General features: G+C 36.9%; 1 protein-coding gene across 3 annotated transcripts; it reads left to right on the forward strand.

The window, feature by feature from the left end:
- Window positions 1-2,650: 2,650 nt before the first annotated feature.
- Window positions 2,651-12,977, forward strand: LOC106066851 (terminal nucleotidyltransferase 5C-like). Of its 3 annotated transcripts, none has more exons than XM_056031998.1 (2): window positions 2,651-2,741; window positions 5,989-12,977. In XM_056031998.1, the coding sequence occupies exons 1-2, from the start codon at window positions 2,666-2,668 to the stop codon at window positions 7,245-7,247; spliced, it is 1,335 nt and encodes a 444-aa protein (XP_055887973.1). In that variant the 5' UTR covers window positions 2,651-2,665; the 3' UTR covers window positions 7,248-12,977. The 3 variants fall into 3 exon arrangements, with proteins under 3 accessions (XP_055887973.1, XP_013081396.1, XP_055887974.1); XM_013225942.2 differs by lacking the exon at window positions 2,651-2,741 and adding an exon at window positions 4,576-4,928; XM_056031999.1 differs by lacking the exon at window positions 2,651-2,741 and adding an exon at window positions 5,368-5,694.
- The last annotated feature ends 7,832 nt before the right edge of the window (window positions 12,978-20,809 follow it).

Below are 20,809 nucleotides of genomic sequence, written 5' to 3' on the forward strand. Positions count from 1 at the left end.
TTCAAACAAAACATGAATCGATCGAAAAGTGACCAATTATTGTATCAATTAGTCATAATTAGTTTCTTTTTATTTAGAGAAATTATTAGCTAAGGGGACAGAAGCCTCGTGAAGACAATTAGGCCGTCGCCTAAAGATGTTAAACTAACAAAAGATAACAATAAATGCCTCTATTTTCATAAGCACTTGGCTGGCTCAGTGGCTAGCCCGTCGGTTTGAGAACTCTTGAACCTTCGGAGGATCGAGATCGAATTCGAGTCGAACATTTAAAAGAGAAAAGCTATCACGGAACCCTTCTTCCAGATATCTCTCCCTCCAACTGGTCCATACAAGTCTGGGATAATGGCGCTCTCGGCACCGCTTGCCTACTGGATTTTATCGAAGGACCATACAAGTTGATACTAGCCATTGCACCATCGCGCATTGAGGATGAAATTGCGCTATACAAAAACAATTTACCAATGTATATCCAAAAGCACAAATTTATTATTGTTTAAAACTATTACACGATTGATTTAAAATAGTTGATACAATTACACTTAATATAAGCACTGATTTTTTAAAAAGTATTTTTTATATTTTGCTTGCTTTTTGCTTCAACTGACCTCGCTACGTCACGAACTGCGTCGTTTGGTAACTTCTTTACCTCCGCCTCATTTTCTCATTATCCTAAATGCGAAGCTGTCATGAAGTCAAGAAGAATATATTAACCTCCCTCTTTTAATGGTGGATAAACTGAGTGTTGACATAATCAGGACAGCCCCAGAATGCAGTCAACTCTTCGTTCTAGAAGGAAACTGAAACACGCAAAGAGCCCTTAAAAAATGCAAATGTTTAATTTTAGAAGTATGTATATTTCCACAGATTTTTTTTAAAACCAAAAACGCAATATTCTCACATTTATTGTGTCTCTTGTCTTTACGTAAGATGTGTAAACTTACAGGGTCAAGGCTGTAATGTTTTGTTTTGTTTTTCAACGCAGCACTTTGATTGTCAACTTTGGAGTCATTGATGTCATTGTGGAAATAAAAGGGGGGGGGGTGGCAGTTCTTACGATTTCTCCTGTGTGTGTGGTGTGTGTGTTACTGAATGTTATCTTTACTGACTCTTGTACTGACTACCAATAGTACACCTGTGAAAGCTATATGCGTCTTTATTGAGTGAAATAACAATTTCCTTTTCTTTTAGTAAAATTGCTTCATAAAACTAACATACTGCATTTTTTTCCACGCAAAAAGGGGGGGGGGATACTGTTTCATAAACACTCCCATCTGATACATCCAGACACATTTCCTGACATAATTAGCTCTAGGGTCTGTACTAACTCTGTACGTCTATATTGAACTAAAGTCTTTATCATCATAGCGTACGTTGTGTAACAGCTGTTTTACACAGTCACGAAGCCCTGCTTCTTTGAACAGGAAGTGACGTTGTACGTCGCAAACGTTTAACTGAAACAATAGCATGCACCTGTAATACCTCGTCAGTCAAGGCAGACGACTTTGTTTGGTTCAACCGTGACCGTCCTTGAGCAGATGACGCAAGAGGCGCACCCATTGTGATAAGTATAAAAGAACTCTTTTGTTGATGATACATTTTCTTTGTGTTCATAAAACTATTAAAACTATTAAAAAGGGCAAAATTAATTAAAAGAGTCTTTAATGTTTTTTTTTTTGGTTGTTGTTGTTAATTTTACTTATATACTGTACCATTTGGAATTTAGACATATATTTATTAAGTACATTATCTCACGGCATGATGTCAAAATGCAGAGGCCCTTAAAAATGTCATGCCACCCCCCCCCACAAATCCCTAGCTACGCCCCTGTGTTTGGGAGGGGGAAGAGAGGGAAACATAAACGTAGTACGTAACATCCAGTGCTTGTGTGTTTGTGTGTGCGTTTTTCTCAAGTGATAATGAAGAGAGGGAGCATTAATTGTTCTATTGCAAAGTTCCCTGCTTATTTATAACTCCATTTGGCTATTTTTAGTTCTATTGGAAAGTTACTGTTGTTTTTAAGTAAGCTTGATGTTCATTGTTTACACAACTGAAATAATCTTGACCTTGACACTTATAATTACGTGACAATTTACTATCTTATACTACTACTACCTATAATAGATCTAATATGAGACCTAGAAAAGATTATGCAAGAACAGGTGTCTGAAAACTGATCCTCGTTTAGTGCGTCCTTCCACGGCCCCATCTCTCAAAGATGCAGACGCAAGAAGTTCCCACCCTCTTGCCACCGATGCCGTTTACCTTGAGTAAGGAGAGGCTCCACTTCTAATCATCACGACTTAGCACGAACTACTTTCTAGGTTGAGGTTGTTGTGTTTTTTTTTTTAAAAGCATGACATGAAATGTTGGCTGGGGGGGGGGGGGGGGGGGAGAGAGAGATAGCACACTAGATTTAAAGTCGGACACTGAGTTATCCCGCATGAACCTTCTCCCTCTTCTGTCCCGGAGACGTCGAAGTTTTGTGTTTGTTTGTTTCTACAACTTGCTACGAAGGTTAAACCCAAAAGTTTTGTGGATGCGGCAGAGTTCAGGGGGGTGGGGAGGTAAGAAGAAAAAAAAAAGAGGGGGGGGGGGCCGCAATGCCGCGCTTGTATGCATGTTAGAAGTCTGTGAGTGTGTGGTTGTGTCATTGTGTGCTTGTGGAATGTGTTGTTTCGAGACGAAGAGAGCTGTGTTACGTAATGGCTACGTTGAACTCAAACAAGTCCTGAGCACTAATGGTAATATTCAGTGAATTTAGTTGATAGTACATCCGTAGTATGCTATACACTAGCTGGAGCTTGATAGTACATCCGTAGTATGCTATACACTAGCTGGAGCTTGATAGTACATCCGTAGTATGCTATACACTAGCTGGAGCTTGATAGTACATCCGTAGTATGCTATACACTAGCTGGAGCTTGATAGTACATCCGTAGTATGCTATACACTAGCTGGAGCTTGATAGTACATCCGTAGTATGCTATACACTAGCTGGAGCTTGATAGTACATCCGTAGTATGCTATACACTAGCTGGAGCTTGATAGTACATCCGTAGTATGCTATACACTAGCTGGAGCTTGCAGCTCATGGAAACAACGTTTTTGAAATCTTCATGTTTGCATGTGGTCACTTGAGACATTGTTGGTCTCCCCTTTTTCGTTTTAACCCCAAAATCTTGCTTCCGAATCAACCGAGTCTCAAGTTGTTGTTTTTTTTTTAATTTATATTTTTGGAGAGTCGATAAGGTTAGACAAATAAAAAGGTTGAAAGTACTGATTACAACGTCATCTCCCCCCTCCCTCCTTATGGAGAGTGTTGGTTTCTATGGTGACGGTGGGGTGATAGGTTAGCGGTTGGGTGGGAATTATGCAAGATTAACGGCATTGTCGTCAGCGGTCTTAGTTAAGACAGACGACTCCAGAACGTGAGACTGAAAAGACGTGCTATTGTAGTGAGTTGGATTTTTGTTAAAAATACTATTTTATATTATGACTAATGTCTTCTCTATTTATTGCATTTCATCCCAAGTTGATTTTGTCTCTAGTTTAATCAAAGTTCTATTTAGTCTTGTTCACCAAAGAAGTGATTTCTAGTTGTACAACTTATACTACGCCTTCTGTGGTTGAGTTGTCTACCAGCAGTTTGGTGCTACAAGTCAACGACCAAACACCCCTCCCTTCCATTTGTTTCTCCCGTTAGAAAAGGTGGGGTATTGCTTCTCCCCATGGGGTACCAATACGCCCGTGATGCTCGGCGGACCGATTGGGGAGTACATTAGAGTAAGTACGTTTTTCAGTGTTGAAATTCATTTATATTAAGAAAATAAAATATGTATTTGCCAGGCAAATGTCACCCGTAAAATACGACCCACTATATTGTCATGAATAATGTTAGAGTTAAGAAAAAAAAAGTTCCTATAGAAAACATTAGCAAGAGGAAACACAGGTTCCGGAACTGGTGTCACAATGTATTCTAGCACTAGTAGAATTATGAGTCTAGACTCTAGACGATGCCAGACAATGTCTTCTGAATTCTTGTCTATGTATGCAGTTCTCAGACTTGAATCCTAGAAACTTAGCAGAAATGAGAACTGACCAAGTGGGACGTACTGATGCACAAACCATCGCTGAAATTCATGGCTGGAATTTTGTTTTTACTTGTTGGTCAAACCAAATGTAATTTTTGCTGGACTATTCTAAAGATTGAGTATGGAGTAAATCACCCTCCTCCTCTCTGATGGTAATGATAGTATTTGTTTAGTTGTTTACATTCCCATAAAAGGCAAGATTGCTTTGTCCTCATCCTCTGTATCATGGTGACCTTTCTGGAATCGGGCCTCATGCGAATAGATTATCGATTTCTTCGTCGACAGTGACGTACATAGCCACCCTCCTCCCACCCCGCCCCCACCCCTCTATCTCTTTTATGCCCCCCCCCCCCCCCCCATCTTTCTTTTATTACTTTTTTTTAATATATTTTTTTTCCAACTCCTCGTGTTATGAATGGAAGAAGTATCCATTCTATTTTTAGTCCCGTCCTAGCTATTTTCTCTCGAGTGCTTAGTTTTAAGGGCTCAGTTGGCACGCAGTCGACGAGCGAGTCGTTTGGTAGCTAAACTTGTGCTGCGTTTCCCCCACCTCAAAGAGCGTTTACTTGTCGGATTGTTTGGCTGTGTTAGTATCTTGCGAGGATCATTTTTATTCATTTTAAGAAAACCTTTATTTTCGTAGTAATTAAACAGTTGCATTACACGCGCTCAAGAAATCTCATATTTATAAATATATAGATAAAAAACTATGATATTTCGGTGTAATGTGTAAATATGTAATTCGAAAATTTTCTAAGTGCACTGTAACTTACAATTAATAGGCCAAGACTATCTTCAAGGCTTTTGTGAACCAGTAATATTAACTATAAAACAAACGTAAGTATATAGATCTAGTAAAACATTAGTTCTGTTTGTAGTGAAAAGTCCTTAGCATTTAAAAAAAAATATTGTATTCGATTCAAACGAAAAGACTTGACAAGCAGGATAAACTCCAGATGTGATGGGATAATTTTTGGCAGCACAAGAAAGGATAGATATAGAATAAGTCTAAAGCCAAATAACATTTATAGATGGGCGTATTTTAAAATTGTAGGCATACCACAAGGAAGAAAACATACGAAATGATTTTCAGAATTAGAAATCTAGATGTAGCCTAGACGTAGAGCCTAATTGTTTTGCTTGCGCCCGAATTTCAAAGATTTTTCTTTCTTTTTTTTTTTAAGAATTATTATAGTAGGAGCTAAATCTCGGCCATATGTTGGCCTATTTCTATTAAAACAAGCTAATTATTTCGTCTAAATCCGATTATCATGATTTTAATTTGTTGTGGATTGCTTCCTATAAAAGATTCAGAGCTATCAAAATTGATTTACATTTATTTAAATTTCATACTCTTTTTTTAAACAAGCAGGGAGTCTAGCTATAAATGTAAAGTAAAACGAGGCTCATTCCCAGCTGTTGGGGAAAATATTTTGGTTTTCTCTCTCTCTCTCTCTCTCTTCTCTCTCTCTCTCTCTCTTCTGTGCGCAACAACCTGACAGGCCAAGTAGGCTAGCCTATGTTATTCTTCTATCGACCAATCAGAATTCACTCTTCTTCTGTTTATGCGGAGTAAGATAGTGTCTTTAAATATCCAGAAAAGGTATAATATTTCAAAATAAAAAAAAGTATCTTTCAAAATATGAATAGAATATGCTTAAAATTATTGAAAAGAAACAATTGATTTTAAAAAGATATTTAGAAAACATTTTTAAAATGCTTGTTTTTGTTATTTTCATCGCGCATTGATTTTTCATGCTAGGGCTGTTAAAAGGTTAATAATTGAATGCGTAAGGAGTTGCCTAAACTGCACATTTCGCTCTGCCGGGTCTATGGCAGTAGGTGACAAGGTAGGGAAGCCGTTCGTAACATCAATTTTTTTCATCTTTCTTTGCAGACACGGCTAAACCTTCTACCGTACCCGGCATGGCTTCCGTTAACGGCAGCAATCGTTTTCAAGTTCTCTGTTACGAGCAAGTGGCAAGGCTACATGAAGTTATGGAAGATGTCATCCCTATTCATGGTCGAGGTAATTTTCCCACACTTGATGTTAAGCTGAAAGATCTCGTTCAGGCTGTTAAAGACAAACTAACAGCAGAAGGTGTTAGTGTTAGATCATTTCGCCTGAACGGAGGTGTCGCAAGCTACGTTCTTGGAACTACAAATGCTCAAGAGTTCAATGATGTGGATTTGATTTTTGGTGTTGACTTATCAAATCAGAATGAGCTTCAAAAGATTCGTAACTGTGTTCTTGGATGCCTTGTCAACTTTCTACCTGAAGGTATCAATAAAGACAAAATTAGCAGCTGTAGTCTTAAGGAAGCCTACGTTCAGAAAATGGTTAAAGTGTGCAATGAACATGGTGACAGGTGGAGTCTCATCTCCCTGTCCCATAACACTCGTAAAAATATTGAATTAAAATTTGTAGATAAAATGAAACGCCAGTTTGAATTCAGTGTAGACTCTTTTCAAATTATTCTAGATAGCCTATTGACTTTTTATGACATATCAGAAGCTCCAATGACAGAGCATTTCTACCCAACTATTGTTGCTGAGAGTCTCTATGGAGACTTTGCAGAAGCATGGTACCACCTAGACAACAAACTCATCGCCACTAGAAACCCTGAAGAAATCAGGGGTGGTGGATTGCTCAAATACTGCAACCTTCTTGTGCGAGGATACACACCTGCAAATGAAATAGACATAAGAACAATGGAAAGGTATATGTGTTCACGGTTTTTCATAGATTTCAGTGACATTAACCAGCAGCGTCAGAAGCTGGAAGCCTATCTAGTGAATCATTTCAATGGGGATGAGGATATGAAATATGAATACCTCACAACATTGTATCGGGTTGTGGATGAAAGCACCATTTGCCTTATGGGCCATGAGCGACGACAAACCCTCAACCTAATCCACCAGCTAGCTTACCAAGTGTACATGGCCCAGGAGCGCAAGGCCCAGATCAAATGCGTAGAACTGCATCAACTGGATCAGCTAAACAATCTTGTCATTGATCAGGTTTTCTACGGGCCCTTTGATACCAACGGCAGTAGTAACCAGTACTACAACTATCCAATGCCTTCCTCTTCTTACCACCAAATAAGCATTTCTTCTTCGTGTCCTTATTGCCCACCATTCCTGCATTGTTCATAGTGCAACAAAAGACAATACTGAATTTTCAAGAGCTTACTCTATACAAATTGTGCAAGCCATGCTCTTCTGAAGTCATTAAAATTTCAAACTGAAGAGGAATTGTTCAAATATGTTGGAGGAGGCTCTTAAGTAAGTTGAGGTATATGGATTATTATTGCAAACCATTTCTGTGAACATTTTGAAAAATATTACATGCCATGTTTAAAAAAATATATATATATTATAATTCTGCTGCTAACGGATATTTATTACAGTTCATATTTCTGCTGAACATTGATATCCTCAAACAAAAAAAAAAAAATTCAGTGTCTTCTAACATGTTGGTGATTATTATTTTCTTGATGTGTAAATATGCCAAGTTAATATCAAGTTTATTGTATTTTTGATCAAATCCATACATATATTGCTTTCTGGAAATTGTCTTTTGCAATACTTTGCCAGCTTTAGATTGACTTTCTGTGAATTATTTGCAATGAAAACGTAAAGTTTTACTTCCATCCAGCCAGAGATTTATTTCTCAGCATTTCGTTTAAGTATGAGACTAATTGGGATTTTATTTCTTCTGATCATCACAATCTCACATTCGCAGGGGTCTGGTACATTTTTTTCGCAGTATTTAATTACTAATTATTTCAAACAATTTGGATTATTAACAATGTAATGTCTGACTAGTTCAAATAATTTGCCTAGTAAGCAGCAATGTCATCATTATTTGAGTGATGAAAGATGTGAGCTTCTAACATTCGGCGCTGTTGATTACATGAACATGCTTTTATAAAATGTTTTTTCTGTGCTCATCTTGGTAAACAAAAATATTATTTATACACTTTATTTAATAAGAGCCCTTTTTCATTCACATTATATGAATTAGTGAAACTTTACATTGAATACTATAGAATATTATTAAAAGGTTACTTTTCTCAGAAACTGTCATTTTTTTTAGATTACTTATTAAATTATTAAATGTAAAAAAAAAATGTCTCTAAACTAGCATTCATAGATCTAACTTATAATAATGCTTACATTTGTTTTATTGCACATTGACATAGAATCTGTTACATTTGGCTTTGATAATTATCCATAGTTGTTTTGTTTTTTTTATGATTTATATTATCAAGTATTAGGTTTGTGTCTCTTAAATGGTTAAATAAAAATGAAAAGATATCAATATCAAAGTTAGGACTATATTATATTAAAACATTTTACTAGATTTAGATATTTAGCTTAATTGTAATTCTGGGATTGATAACTAAAATGGAATAAACAATTTCAATAGTGTTCATGCAGACTTTTTTGATCAATATTTATTTCTAATTTGAGATACTTGTATTTTATGATGTTAAGTGATTTTTTTTCATTAAAAAATTACACATTATTTGGCCTTTGTTTCACTAAAATGTAGGCTTAGCTACTTAAAAAAAAACAACCATAAAACTATTTTTTTAGAACAGTCATTTTGTTGTTATTGTTGGTAAAATAAATACTGCAAAAGTATTGTTACAAATATTTTATTTTTTTTGATGTTCAAATTGTCCAACTATATTATTATCTTTCAGTTGATTAGGATTGAAATTCAAACTTCAGTAGCTAGTTCATTAACATGGTGTCTTGTTCTTGAAAATACTTTCATTCATAGGTTTACCTTTTAAATTGCATAATAATAAATACCAAAAAAATTAATAATTTAGAGTGTATATGGTTAATTTAAAATCTTGTACTGAAATTTAATAGCTATTTGACAGGCATTGTAAATTATAATTTAAATATTTTCAGAGATCTTAATTTATTTTTACCAATATTACATATATAAAGCTAAATCACAAACAATCATATAATTCTAAAGATTTTTACCATGAACTTTCTTTTACAATTCTTTTAGTATTGGTCTCTGTGTATAAAAATCATTACTCTTAAGAATTTTTGTTTTTTAATAAACATTTTTTGTATTTCGAAGATTTTCTTAGTACTACCCGTTTATCTAAGACCTGATTATTTTTTCAAATGCTGTGTAATATTGAGAATTTGCAATAGAAAATTCCAGACAAATTTAAAATTCCTGTTTCTCTAGTAAGAAAAAAATCTTAGTTGACCTTGGCCAAAATCACACACTTAAAGAAAAGTGGCCACTGCTGACAAGGTCATGTTAACCCACTAGACATTTCATTGTGATTGATTTTAGGAGCAGATTGTTGTTACTACTCCCACTGATTCTCAAACTAGTTTCTGTGTGGATGATTATGTTTCTCAGAAAATCAAAGATTTTTTTCTCCCTCAAAAACTTTTTAAAAAATTTGTCTCATATTTTAGTGTGTTTTTTTTTTCTTCATCCATCACTTATCAAAACCTTTTAGTTTTATTTATATTTTATACATATAACGGCCTACATTCAAATCGTCTTCCATTCTACTTTATTACAAAATCATTTTTGAGTTGGGCAAACTAGAATATAGTTAAAAAGGAAGTCTTTATTGTAGCAATTTAGAAAAACTACTTTGTAAAAAGAGAACTCAATTGTTGTTTAAGATGTAATTGGTTTGGGTGAGAAACTGAGCTCAATTCATCTTGCGCCATAGTCAAATTGTGATATCACTGTACTGTGTCTCATTCTGCTTCATCTTGTTCTACACAAAGATGTATTTAATGATCAACTTTAAAAACATCTTCATTTGGGCAGTGGAGCTAATGCTCCCATGTTTAGCAGACTTCCAAAATAAATGCAAACTATTTCAGCAGGTGTGATCTATCATTTCAGCCCACTAGTAGAGTAAGGATTTTAAAAAAAATAATTAAATAAATCATTGTCATGTAACCCAAATAATTAAGTCTTTAATATCTGAGAATTATTATTTGAAACATATTTTTTTTCATTTTATTGAATCATTTTGTTGATATTTCAATAAATATTGTCAAATAGGGGAAAAAATGTGTGTATATATATATTAGCAAATTAGGTACTTTACCAAAAACATTTCTTCTAGAATTGTTTTGTTGAATCATTTACTTACATAAAAAAGGAAAAAAAATGTGATATATTGTTTATTTTACACCATAGGACTTTATTGCCATTGAAATGTACCCTAAGGTTTAACTAGAACTTTGGGTAGAAACTTGTGAATGCTAACCACCAAATTAAATTCTCTGCAATTTGACAGTCTTCTTGCATACATTATGTTTGTTTATTTCTTTACTGCTATATATTTAAATTTAACAAATTTTTTTTTTTTTTTTTGTTCAATTTAAAACAAAAAATTAAGATTTTTTTTTCCTTTTGGATTTCTCTGCAGAATATTTTTTTTTCCATGTTCAAATAGTTGTGAAATGGTTGAAAAATTATTTTTTTTTAACTAGTCATTTTCCAGATATTTTTCATTTTGTTTTGACTTTGTTGATTTACACTTGTTTTTGATAGGGAACTAGTCCTTAATGAAATGTCTTGGGCTCAACAGCACCTCCAAAGAAAATAGTTGGGCATCTTCTATTCTGTTAATGCATGATATACATTTCATGTTGGAGTCAAAGTGAGCCTGTTTCAAATCATGTATACTTTTAATCAGTAAAACAAAAAAACTTGAACTGTTGATGACATTGACAAAGGCTGATTCTCTGCCCATTCCGTGTGGCTCCTATGTGAAGTCCCACAGCATCTGTTAAAACCAAGTTCTTTCTCATCGGTAATTGTACAAGTGCTCTCATATATATTTTGTTTTGGCTACATTTTGTTTTCCCCTTTCTGTTCAAAGCTCCCTCTCAATGTTGGTCTACAAGAGATGTTCATTCATATAACCTATACTTATATTTACATACATAGTATATTATATCTCTCTATTTTTGAACCCCTTATTGTTGTGGACAGTTGGGTGTATACCTCGTCTGTGTGTTTCCACTCTGTGATTACTATCTATATATATATACATCTTACTGAACAATATATATTTCTGAAACAAGGTCACTAAGTGTTGTTTGAAGCAGCTTGTTGCTGTATGGACAGGGGGGAGGGGGCCCTATTTTCTTCCCCTTTTTTAATATATTCTTCTCCTAACCCACCCCTTATCTTGGTCTTGGTTGGTATTTAACTCATTGGTGTAGTATTGTGTCATTGTGATATTTATTGGTGAGTTGCCTTTTCTTTTTAAATCTTTTCTTCTATTGACTAATGCATTATCTTTGGAATGGATTCTAGACAGATTGTACATACAAGGTCATCCACATGATACTTTTTTTCTATTGTTAGTTGTATTGAACAATTTTGTTTACTATACTGTTGATGTTTTCTTCACTATGAGTAACTTCAGTTCTTTTTTTTTTTTGTGCAAACTCAAAATGATATATGCAGAAGTAGCTGTTGTTGTATGCTCAAGATTATTGGTGACAAAAAAAAATTGTCTAATTTCTATTTCTTTTTTTTTTATTCAAACAATGAAGTTATGAAAACTGATAACTCCAGTTAGTCAGTGGTGCTAAGCTCAATAACTTCTGGTATTTAGCACTATCTCTACATTAAGAAAATATAACAGGTGATTCATTCAACAGACAGTTCTGAAAGACAAACTGGACTTACTCAACAGATGGTTTAAAAGGGAGACACATTAGACTCATTAGTTTTCATTAGCTCAGCTACACTGGAAGTTATACTAAACCTACAAAAGATGTTTCAAGTATTTCTAACAGACAATTGATGAATGTTAAAATAGGGTGCTTGAATTACCACTGATTGTTTGAATAGTTGCTAGGAGCACAAAACTTGAAACATTGACACCAAAGTAATGTTTTGAAGAAAAAAAAATTTAGAAATGAATACTAAAGCACTGTTTTAATGTTAAATAGTCGTTTTGTTTTTGTGTGTGTATATATAAATATATGAACAAGAGAATGTTCTAAAAAAAATAATAAATATATGTTATAGATAATAAAAATATATTTTATCTTTTTATGCATGTACATATGATACTATAAAATTGTGCATCACTATTGTGCTGTTTTGTTTTTTTTCCCCAGCTCTGTGGAGTATGACATACCCTCCTTTAGTTTCAAATGACCTTCTGCTCAGTGACTTATACCATTCAAGTCTGTTGTACATTCTTTCTCTATTCTATTCCTAGAGGCATACCATAGCAGATGGTAGTTTTTAACTCACATTGATTTGTTCACTATAATGAATCTGATAAGTAGACATGTGTGTACATTTGATAGCTTGCTTTGGTTAGTGCTCAAGTCTTTGTCCAGTCTCTCCACAACAGTTTGCTCCATGGACATGTCTTTTGATTTTGTTTTCTTCTTGTAGTTGTGTTGGGCTAGAGAATGATTTAGTTGCCTATTTCAACTTGTAAAGATGTTATACCTTTTTGGGTGGCCTTTCCTAAGTTACAAGGTCCCCTATTTTGTCCATTAAGTTTTTAAAAGTCTTTTTTTTTCTTCCTTAGATTATTTTAATTTTGAGCTTGTAGTCCTTTCTTTGTATTGGTTTATAGTGTGTGTGTGTGGTTCTATTTGTAGACACAAGTTTCAAGTCTCTATCATTGTAATGTTATGACCATGTCATTTCTTAACTCTTCATTCTAGACATGTCTCCAGTGTGGTGTCTCATACATTTTAAGTGATATCTTTGTTTTGTTTTTTTTCATTTTAGAAAACCATCCAGTAAGGATACCAAAAAAAAATGTTTTAAAAAATCAATAAAAGTATAATGTAAAAAAAAATATTATAAAAATAATAAAATCTAAAATAAATATCTTCAACGAGTTACTTTGTACTTTTTTATGTGTGAGTGTGTAAGTACAAAACAGCATGTGTCTTCTAATTGTTGACTCGGTTGTTTGATACACCATCAATCATTTGTTTGACGTGACAACATACACATACTATTTAGTGAGTATAATTAACAGCACTAAAGAAATCTTATGATTGTCTTACTGCAGAAGTATAATTATTTAAAGTCTTTACGGCTTGTATACAGACAACAATCAGAAATGATCAGGACAGCCCCCAAAGTAAATGGCTTTTAAAATGTATTTGAGCTCAATGTTTAGGGGAGTCCAAATGAACTACTTTGTCCACACCTAGCTAATACCAATTGGCACTGTCAGACACATGAACTACTTTGTCCACACCTAGCTAATACCAAATGGCACTGTCAGACACATGAACTACTTTGTCCACACCTAGCTAATACCAAATGGCACTGTCAGACACATGAACTAACAAATGGAAGTGTCAGACACATGAACTACTTTGTCCACACCTAGCTAATACCAAATGGCACTGTCAGACACATGAACTACCAAATGGCAGTGTCAGACACATGAACTACTAAATGGCAGTGTCAGACACATGAACTACCAAATGGCAGTGTCAGACACATGAACTACCAAATCCTAATTCCCCCTATCAGTGTTTCTACTATCAATAGCACCCACTAGTCAGAAGGCAATTCTCTCCTACACATAGAGTCCAAATGCAGATATATTACTTAGTCAGCTGCTTTTTTTTGTTTTATGTAATAACCCTCTTCAATATTATATTGGTATTCATTTATTTACACATTCGCTCTGAAAAGTTTCAATATCGTGCGCAACCTTCACTAAAGGTGTTCAAAACATTGTCAATGGTAACATTGTGAAAATAGAAAAAATGTAGCAACTATCTCTACCTCACACACACAGACATATTTATATTCGGTATATCCACTGGTTCCCTGCATCTCATCATTCACCGTAACATTTCATCATAGCATAAAGTGCATTTTGCAAACATAAGTACATGTAGGTGTAATTAAGTCATTAACATACTGAGCAAGTTAACCTTAACCCTAAAGGATGAATGGCTGTAATGATGAAATGTCTCGTATGATGAGGTCTCTGGTCACCAAATCTACTAATGTCGTGTTGATGTACTGTCTAAGGGTTAGCACTTCTCAGACGTACACCGAAAACAAAACAAAAATATCCAAAGGTTTGAGGCTAAGTTCGCTAAAATTGCACTGACCCTCATCTCATCATCTCTGCCTGGCGTCACGCCTGTGCATCTCCTATCAAAAACTAGCTTGTTAGTCACGGGGATGTGTATTCACGGCATCTTTTATCCGGTTCAGCCTTATTCCTCGTAGTTGGTGCAGGAAAGTACGGTCGCCTTTCTTGGGGAGTTTGATGAGGTAGACCTCCTTCTACTCTGGTGCCATTCCTTTTTCCTTTATCTAGCAGAAGAGAGGCTAGAGTAGCTTCACGCTAGTATCACTTCCTGCAGATTTGCCATTCTTCAACTTCTTAATTGTTCTCTGAATTTCTCCTTCGGTGGGTGCACAGCACTTGATGGGCATGTCTCTTTCAGCAGGCGGTATGGGTTTGCAGGAGTAGGTCTGTTATGTAGCTCCTGGAAAGGCTCGACCCACATCTTCTGTCCTTCTTCGTCTGCTATTACTTCTCCATTTTTTGACTTTTATTGGTCTCTCTGGCTTGGACAATTTTCCTTTTTGATGACAGTCCTGTTCTGAAGGGCTGCTTCTATTGCCAATGCTTCTCTATAGTTCCGCCTGTCTGCTCTGACACTATGCCTGGCGTTTCTGTCTATTCTTGTTGTGCTTTTACTGTTCTTGTTTTACTGTTGTTCAAGCCTGCTTTCTTCTCTCTTCTTTCCTCAATCTTCTAAAGAGTTTCTGCTGAGAATCCACTTCTTGTGGATGTATGACTTGGGACCCAGGACTTTTTGGCATGTTGAGGTCACTGTTTCTTTCACTTACTGCCATGTCACCCCCACCTTTTCCCCATTTGCCAGTCCATTTATTATCTTCACTTGTGAGACGTACAAGAACTAAGGCCAAGAATTATATGTGCACGGCATGACTAAAGTTGCAGTCACGAGTGAAATGTTATAGTTCTGATTGCGATATCAACTTAAGGTCTACAGGCACTTGCATAGTTTTAGTACAAGGATTTAGATGTAGTCACTGGATGACAGACTACAGTATTGACAAAGATTAGCTTGAAAAGTATTGTAGTCAGGGACACAAGGCTATAACACTGTGGGCCAGCGTTTCTCAAACTGGGTGATGCGACATCCTGACAATAGGGAGAGGGTGGTCACTTGACTTTGCAAGGAACAAAATAAAATGTATTTTTATTGTTTGTTTGAGTATTAACCAAGTAAAATGACACTCCTTTCAAAAATGTGAAAAATATTTCTAGCAAAAGACTGTGTTTCATCTTCTGGCTTGTCACTTGTATGTTAGAGGGCTTAGATGACTAGTTTAAAATATGACATGTTTATGTTGAAATTTATTATCACATCATTCCACACATCTCTCCTCTCTCTCTCTCTCTCTCTCTCTCTCTCTCTCTCTCTCTCTCTCTCTCTCACGCACACACAAACACTCTGCTATCCTGTATCTATCTTTCAGGCTTTTCTTGATTTCATTTCGCTCCCACCTCCCCCCCCCCTTTTTTTTTTTTTTTTGCCCAGCTAGCTTTTTCCAAGATCAGTGAACTTTGCCCGAATGAAGGTCACGTGCTGTCTATGACCTTGCTCTCGATGCAGGTAGATAGCTGTTCATTCAATTACGTGTGATGTTCTTGAACAAAGCAAACAAATTGAATAGTCAACGACAAGGAAATGTGTTACTTTCGTTACGTGACCAGCTCAGCTACTTTCTGCAGTTACTTTGGCACAAACCATTTACAATAAAGACTGACACATAGTCCCTCCAACAGAGAGGACACTACAATTTAACATTCGATGTTCCATACCATTTAACATTCCATCGATGTGCTCAGCAACTTATCATTCAATTACCACTTGCAATCAAAATGTTTCTCCCTAAAGCCCAATGGATAACCAAACACCCAATTATCATTATGTATAATTAATCCTACATAGATAACACATTCACATCAAACACTTTACATACCAATTAATGACATACTTTAGAGACACATTAATAAAAGCTAGATTGTGTCTTGCCTTTTGCCTGGGGGTGGACATATGCAAAAGGGATATACTTGTTAGTTTCCCTGAGAAGCATGGCTTTAACAGTAAATAAAAAAATAATAATGTGATAATTAATAAAATGATATTTCTGAAATTTTCATAACATTTGTTGTCATACAGCAGGAGTGTATGTGCACAATTTCAGCTTCCTGTTGGTGGTCGGATAGAATGGATGTCGTAAAATAAATCTATACTATAAAGTAGAAAGTCAGGCGTATGTATTTATGTAGGCCTAGGTATGAACGAATAGACATCAAAACCGTTTGACCAATCTTGATAAAACTTGGCAGAAATGTTCCTTGGGTACTAACTTAGACCGTAGTGTATGTATTGTAGCCCTAAAACAAACTTAAAACCCTCAAAAAAGAAAAAAAAGACCAACTCTATGAAAACATCGATCTAGGCTATGTTTACCATATTTACATGAAAAGATCGAAAGGATATAGATCTAATTTTAGAAACTACACTTTGCGCAGATAGTTTTTTAGTTTTTTACTTTGACACATGAAAATACAAAATATAGTCTATTGATTTCATTATTTAATAAAATTAAGCTTCAAATGTGTTTTAAATGCATTTTTACATACATTCGTTTCTTAAATCTGCGAATTTATAATTCCTGACGAACATTCTTTCATTAGACATTACACGAAATGTTACACATCTCTCTATTCCTAGGTTTAAAACTCTAATTCCACTCTAAGATGAAACAACTTCTCTTCGCAAAGATAGTTTTATAATTAAACACATATATTAATTATAGTCCATTCATTTCATATTTTAATCAAATTAACATTCAAATTTGTTTTTCTAAACCATTTTTACATAGATCTACATTCATTTGACATTGTTTTCATACAAAATTGAATTCAGGTCAATTAACTTTTTTTTATTTTCCGCGGCCTGCTGATTTACCAGAAATTACAAAATATACGAAAAAGTCCTGGAAATCTCCAGAAATTAATAACATCTTTTGAAAATCTTTTGAAAACACATACAAATCTGAAATATATAGACAAATTTTCATTTTGGGGTGTCATTCAATATGGAAAACGCCAATCCCTACGCGCGATAAAAAAAACGCATTATGCAATACCCGTTATTGTGGAATATAGTGAAAGAAGCTTCTCGCGCCTCAAACTAATGAAGAATTACTTGAGGTCAACAATTCTCGTTGTTAGATTGAAACATTTGGTAATTCTTGCTATTGAGCGTGATCTATGAAAAAAATAACATTTTTAGGATATACTGTATGACTTCGCTACACGCAAGGCTCGTAAAGTAGTTCTGTACGTAGTAAAGAATGAATAAAATGCAAAGACGAATTTATTTTCTAATACAAACTCTTAATTTTCACTAATCATCCTTAGCCCTACCCAAACTTGGCCCCTCGAAATCCGTTTCGCAAGGGCCCCACAACGGTTGAGTCCGGCCCTGCTATTTAATGACGGTTGAATGCGGAGTAGATAACTTGTTCTCCTCCCCCCCCCCCCTCTTCTTTTCGCCTCTAAAACTACGTGGGGTAGAAATAAAAAAGAGTGATCTTTCCATGACTTCTTGGTCACAACGGTTAAGTCCGGCCCTGCTATTTTGTGACGGGTGAATACTACTTGTTCTCCCCCCCCTCTTTTTTTTTCTTAGGGTAACTCTAGTCCGTCCAACTTGCAGAAATAAAAGCGTGATCTTTCCATTACTTGGTGTCCACACTCTTGAGCCTAGAAGAGAATTATATATATATACCGGTATATAGATATTGAGATTCGCTAATTGTACAATGTTCTTCTTTTATGTCACTTAAATCATTTAACTGTACAGGACTAAGAAATCGGAAGCCTTAGTATAGCAAGCCTGGGATCAAGATCTCTTGTGTCCAGGAAGAATAGTACCGGTAACTTCCCCTTTCAGACCTTGCGATCAATAGGGCAGATGATGTAAAGGTAATCTGTTTCTGTGGCCCACGGTTAACGAGGGTGTCGTATGGCCAGCACCACGACCAACCGACTTTACTTTCCCCCAAGTAATGTCAGGTACATTAGCGCTGGGTGGACTCTGAGGCGCCCGAAGACCCGAAATTAAAAATCCCAGTCTTCACCAGGATTTGAAACCGGGACACTCGGTTCGGAAGCTAATCGCTTTACCGCCCAGCCACAGGAAGAATAGGCGAATACTATTTTAAAATACCCATCAATTAGGTCAAAGGTCAGATTAAACTACAACAAAAAATAATAATGAAAGTGTAGATAAGTAACAGCAACGACGAAGTCAAAAGAGGCATTTCAGGCGCCATCCTAGGTGCCGCCACTGACAGTGCAAGTCATGCCCTCTACTTGCTGACAAGTTGACTTACATCAGCAGTTCTTATACATTTCAATCAGCATGCTAATTTGAGGTGTGCTGTGACCTAGAACACAGCCTACTATTTGGTCATTAGTATCAAGCCTTGTCTAAGGCTATGACCTACAGGCCTATATTTCAAATGACATCTTCTTGATATGCGACAAACTGTAACTGCCTACTTCAGCTTTCCTTTCGTCTTTTTTTTCTCCATCTATCTCTAGAGTAATTTTTTATTCTCAAAAACCCCTCCATTTTTTTTCACACATTCCCACACATCGACAATGCCATCCTTACCCCCAAAGACACACACATCGACAATGCCATCCCTACCCCCAAAGATAAACACATCGACAATGCCATCCCTACCCCCAAGACACAGACATCGACAATGCCATATCTACCCCCAAAGACACACACATCGACAATGCCATCCCTACCCCCAAGACACAGACATCGACAATGCCATCCCTACCCCCAAAGACACACACATCGACAATGCCATCCCTACCCCCAAGACACAGACATCGACAATGCCATCCCTACCCCCAAAGACACACACATCGACAATGCCATCCCTACCCCCAAAGACACACACATCGACAATGCCATCCCTACCCCCAAGACACAGACATCGACAATGCCATCCCTACCCCAGAAACAAACACTACGACAATGCCATCCCTACCCCCAAAGATAAACACATCGACAATGCCATCCCTACCCCAAAGACACACACATCGACAATGCCATCCCTACCCCAAAGACACACACATCGACAATGCCATCCCTACCCCCAAAGATAAACACATCGACAATGCCATCCCTACCCCAAAGACACACACATCGACAATGCCATCCCTACCCCAAAGACACACACATCGACAATGCCATCCCTACCCCCAAAGATAAACACATCGACAATGCCATCCCTACCCCAAAGACACACACATCGACAATGCCCTCCCTACCCCCAAAGACACATCGAAAATGCCATCCCTACCCCCAAAGATAAACACATCGACAATGCCATCCCTACCCCAAAGACACACACATCGACAATGCCATCCCTACCCCAAAGACACACACATCGACAATGCCATCCCTACCCCAAAGACACACACATCCACAATGCCATCCCTACCCCAAAGACACACACATCGACAATGCCATCCCTACCCCCAAAGACACATCGACAATGCCATCCCTACCCCCAAAGATAAACACATCGACAATGCCATCCCTACCCCAAAGACACACACATCGACAATGCCATCCCTACCCCAAAGACACACACATCGACAATGCCATCCCTACCCCCAAAGATAAACACATCGACAATGCCATCCCTACCCCAAAGACACACACATCGACAATGCCCTCCCTACCCCCAAAGACACATCGAAAATGCCATCCCTACCCCGCAAGACACACATCGACAATGCCATCCCTACCCCCAAAGACACACACATCGACAATGCCATCCCTACCCCCAAAGACACATCGACAATGCCATCCCTACCCCAAAGACACACACATCCACAATGCCATTCCTACCCCCAAAGACACACACATCCACAATGCCATCCCTACCCCCAAAGACACACACATCCACAATGCCATCCCTACCCCCAAAGACACACACATCCACAATGCCATCCCTACCCCCAAAGACACACACATCCACAATGCCATCCCTACCCCCAAAGACACACACATCCACAATGCCATCCCTACCCCCAAAGACACACACATCCACAATGCCATCCCTACCCCCAAAGACACACACATCCACAATGCCATCCCTACCCCCAAAGACACACACATCCACAATGCCATCCCTACCCCCAAAGACACACACATCCACAATGCCATCCCTACCCCCAAAGACACACACATCCACAATGCCATCCCTACCCCCAAAGACACACACATCCACAATGCCATCCCTACCCCCAAAGACACACACATCCACAATGCCATCCCTACCCCCAAAGACACACACATCGACCATGCCATCCCTACCCCCAAAGACACACACATCCACAATGCCATCCCTACCCCCAAAGACACACACATCCACAATGCCATCCCTACCCCCAAAGACACACACATCCACCATGCCATCCCTACCCCCAAAGACACACACCAACTCTCTGATTTGTCCTCAACAAACTTTGTCTCGTGTACCCCAGCGTTATAAACCTTGCGCCAAACATTTGAAATAGAATCAGAGAACAGAAACATGTTTG

This window comes from Biomphalaria glabrata, chromosome 6 (assembly GCF_947242115.1).
Source record: "Biomphalaria glabrata chromosome 6, xgBioGlab47.1, whole genome shotgun sequence".
NCBI lineage: Eukaryota > Metazoa > Mollusca > Gastropoda > Planorbidae > Biomphalaria > Biomphalaria glabrata.

Bases quoted from the DNA above. Each gene is read 5' to 3' on its own strand.
- LOC106066851 (XM_056031998.1), top strand. From the start codon at position 2,666: ATGTGTTGTTTCGAGACGAAGAGAGCTGTGTTACGTAATGGCTACGTT. The intron at 2,742-5,988 runs GTAATATTCAGT...CTTTCTTTGCAG, and splicing joins ACAAGTCCTGAGCACTAATG to ACACGGCTAAACCTTCTACC.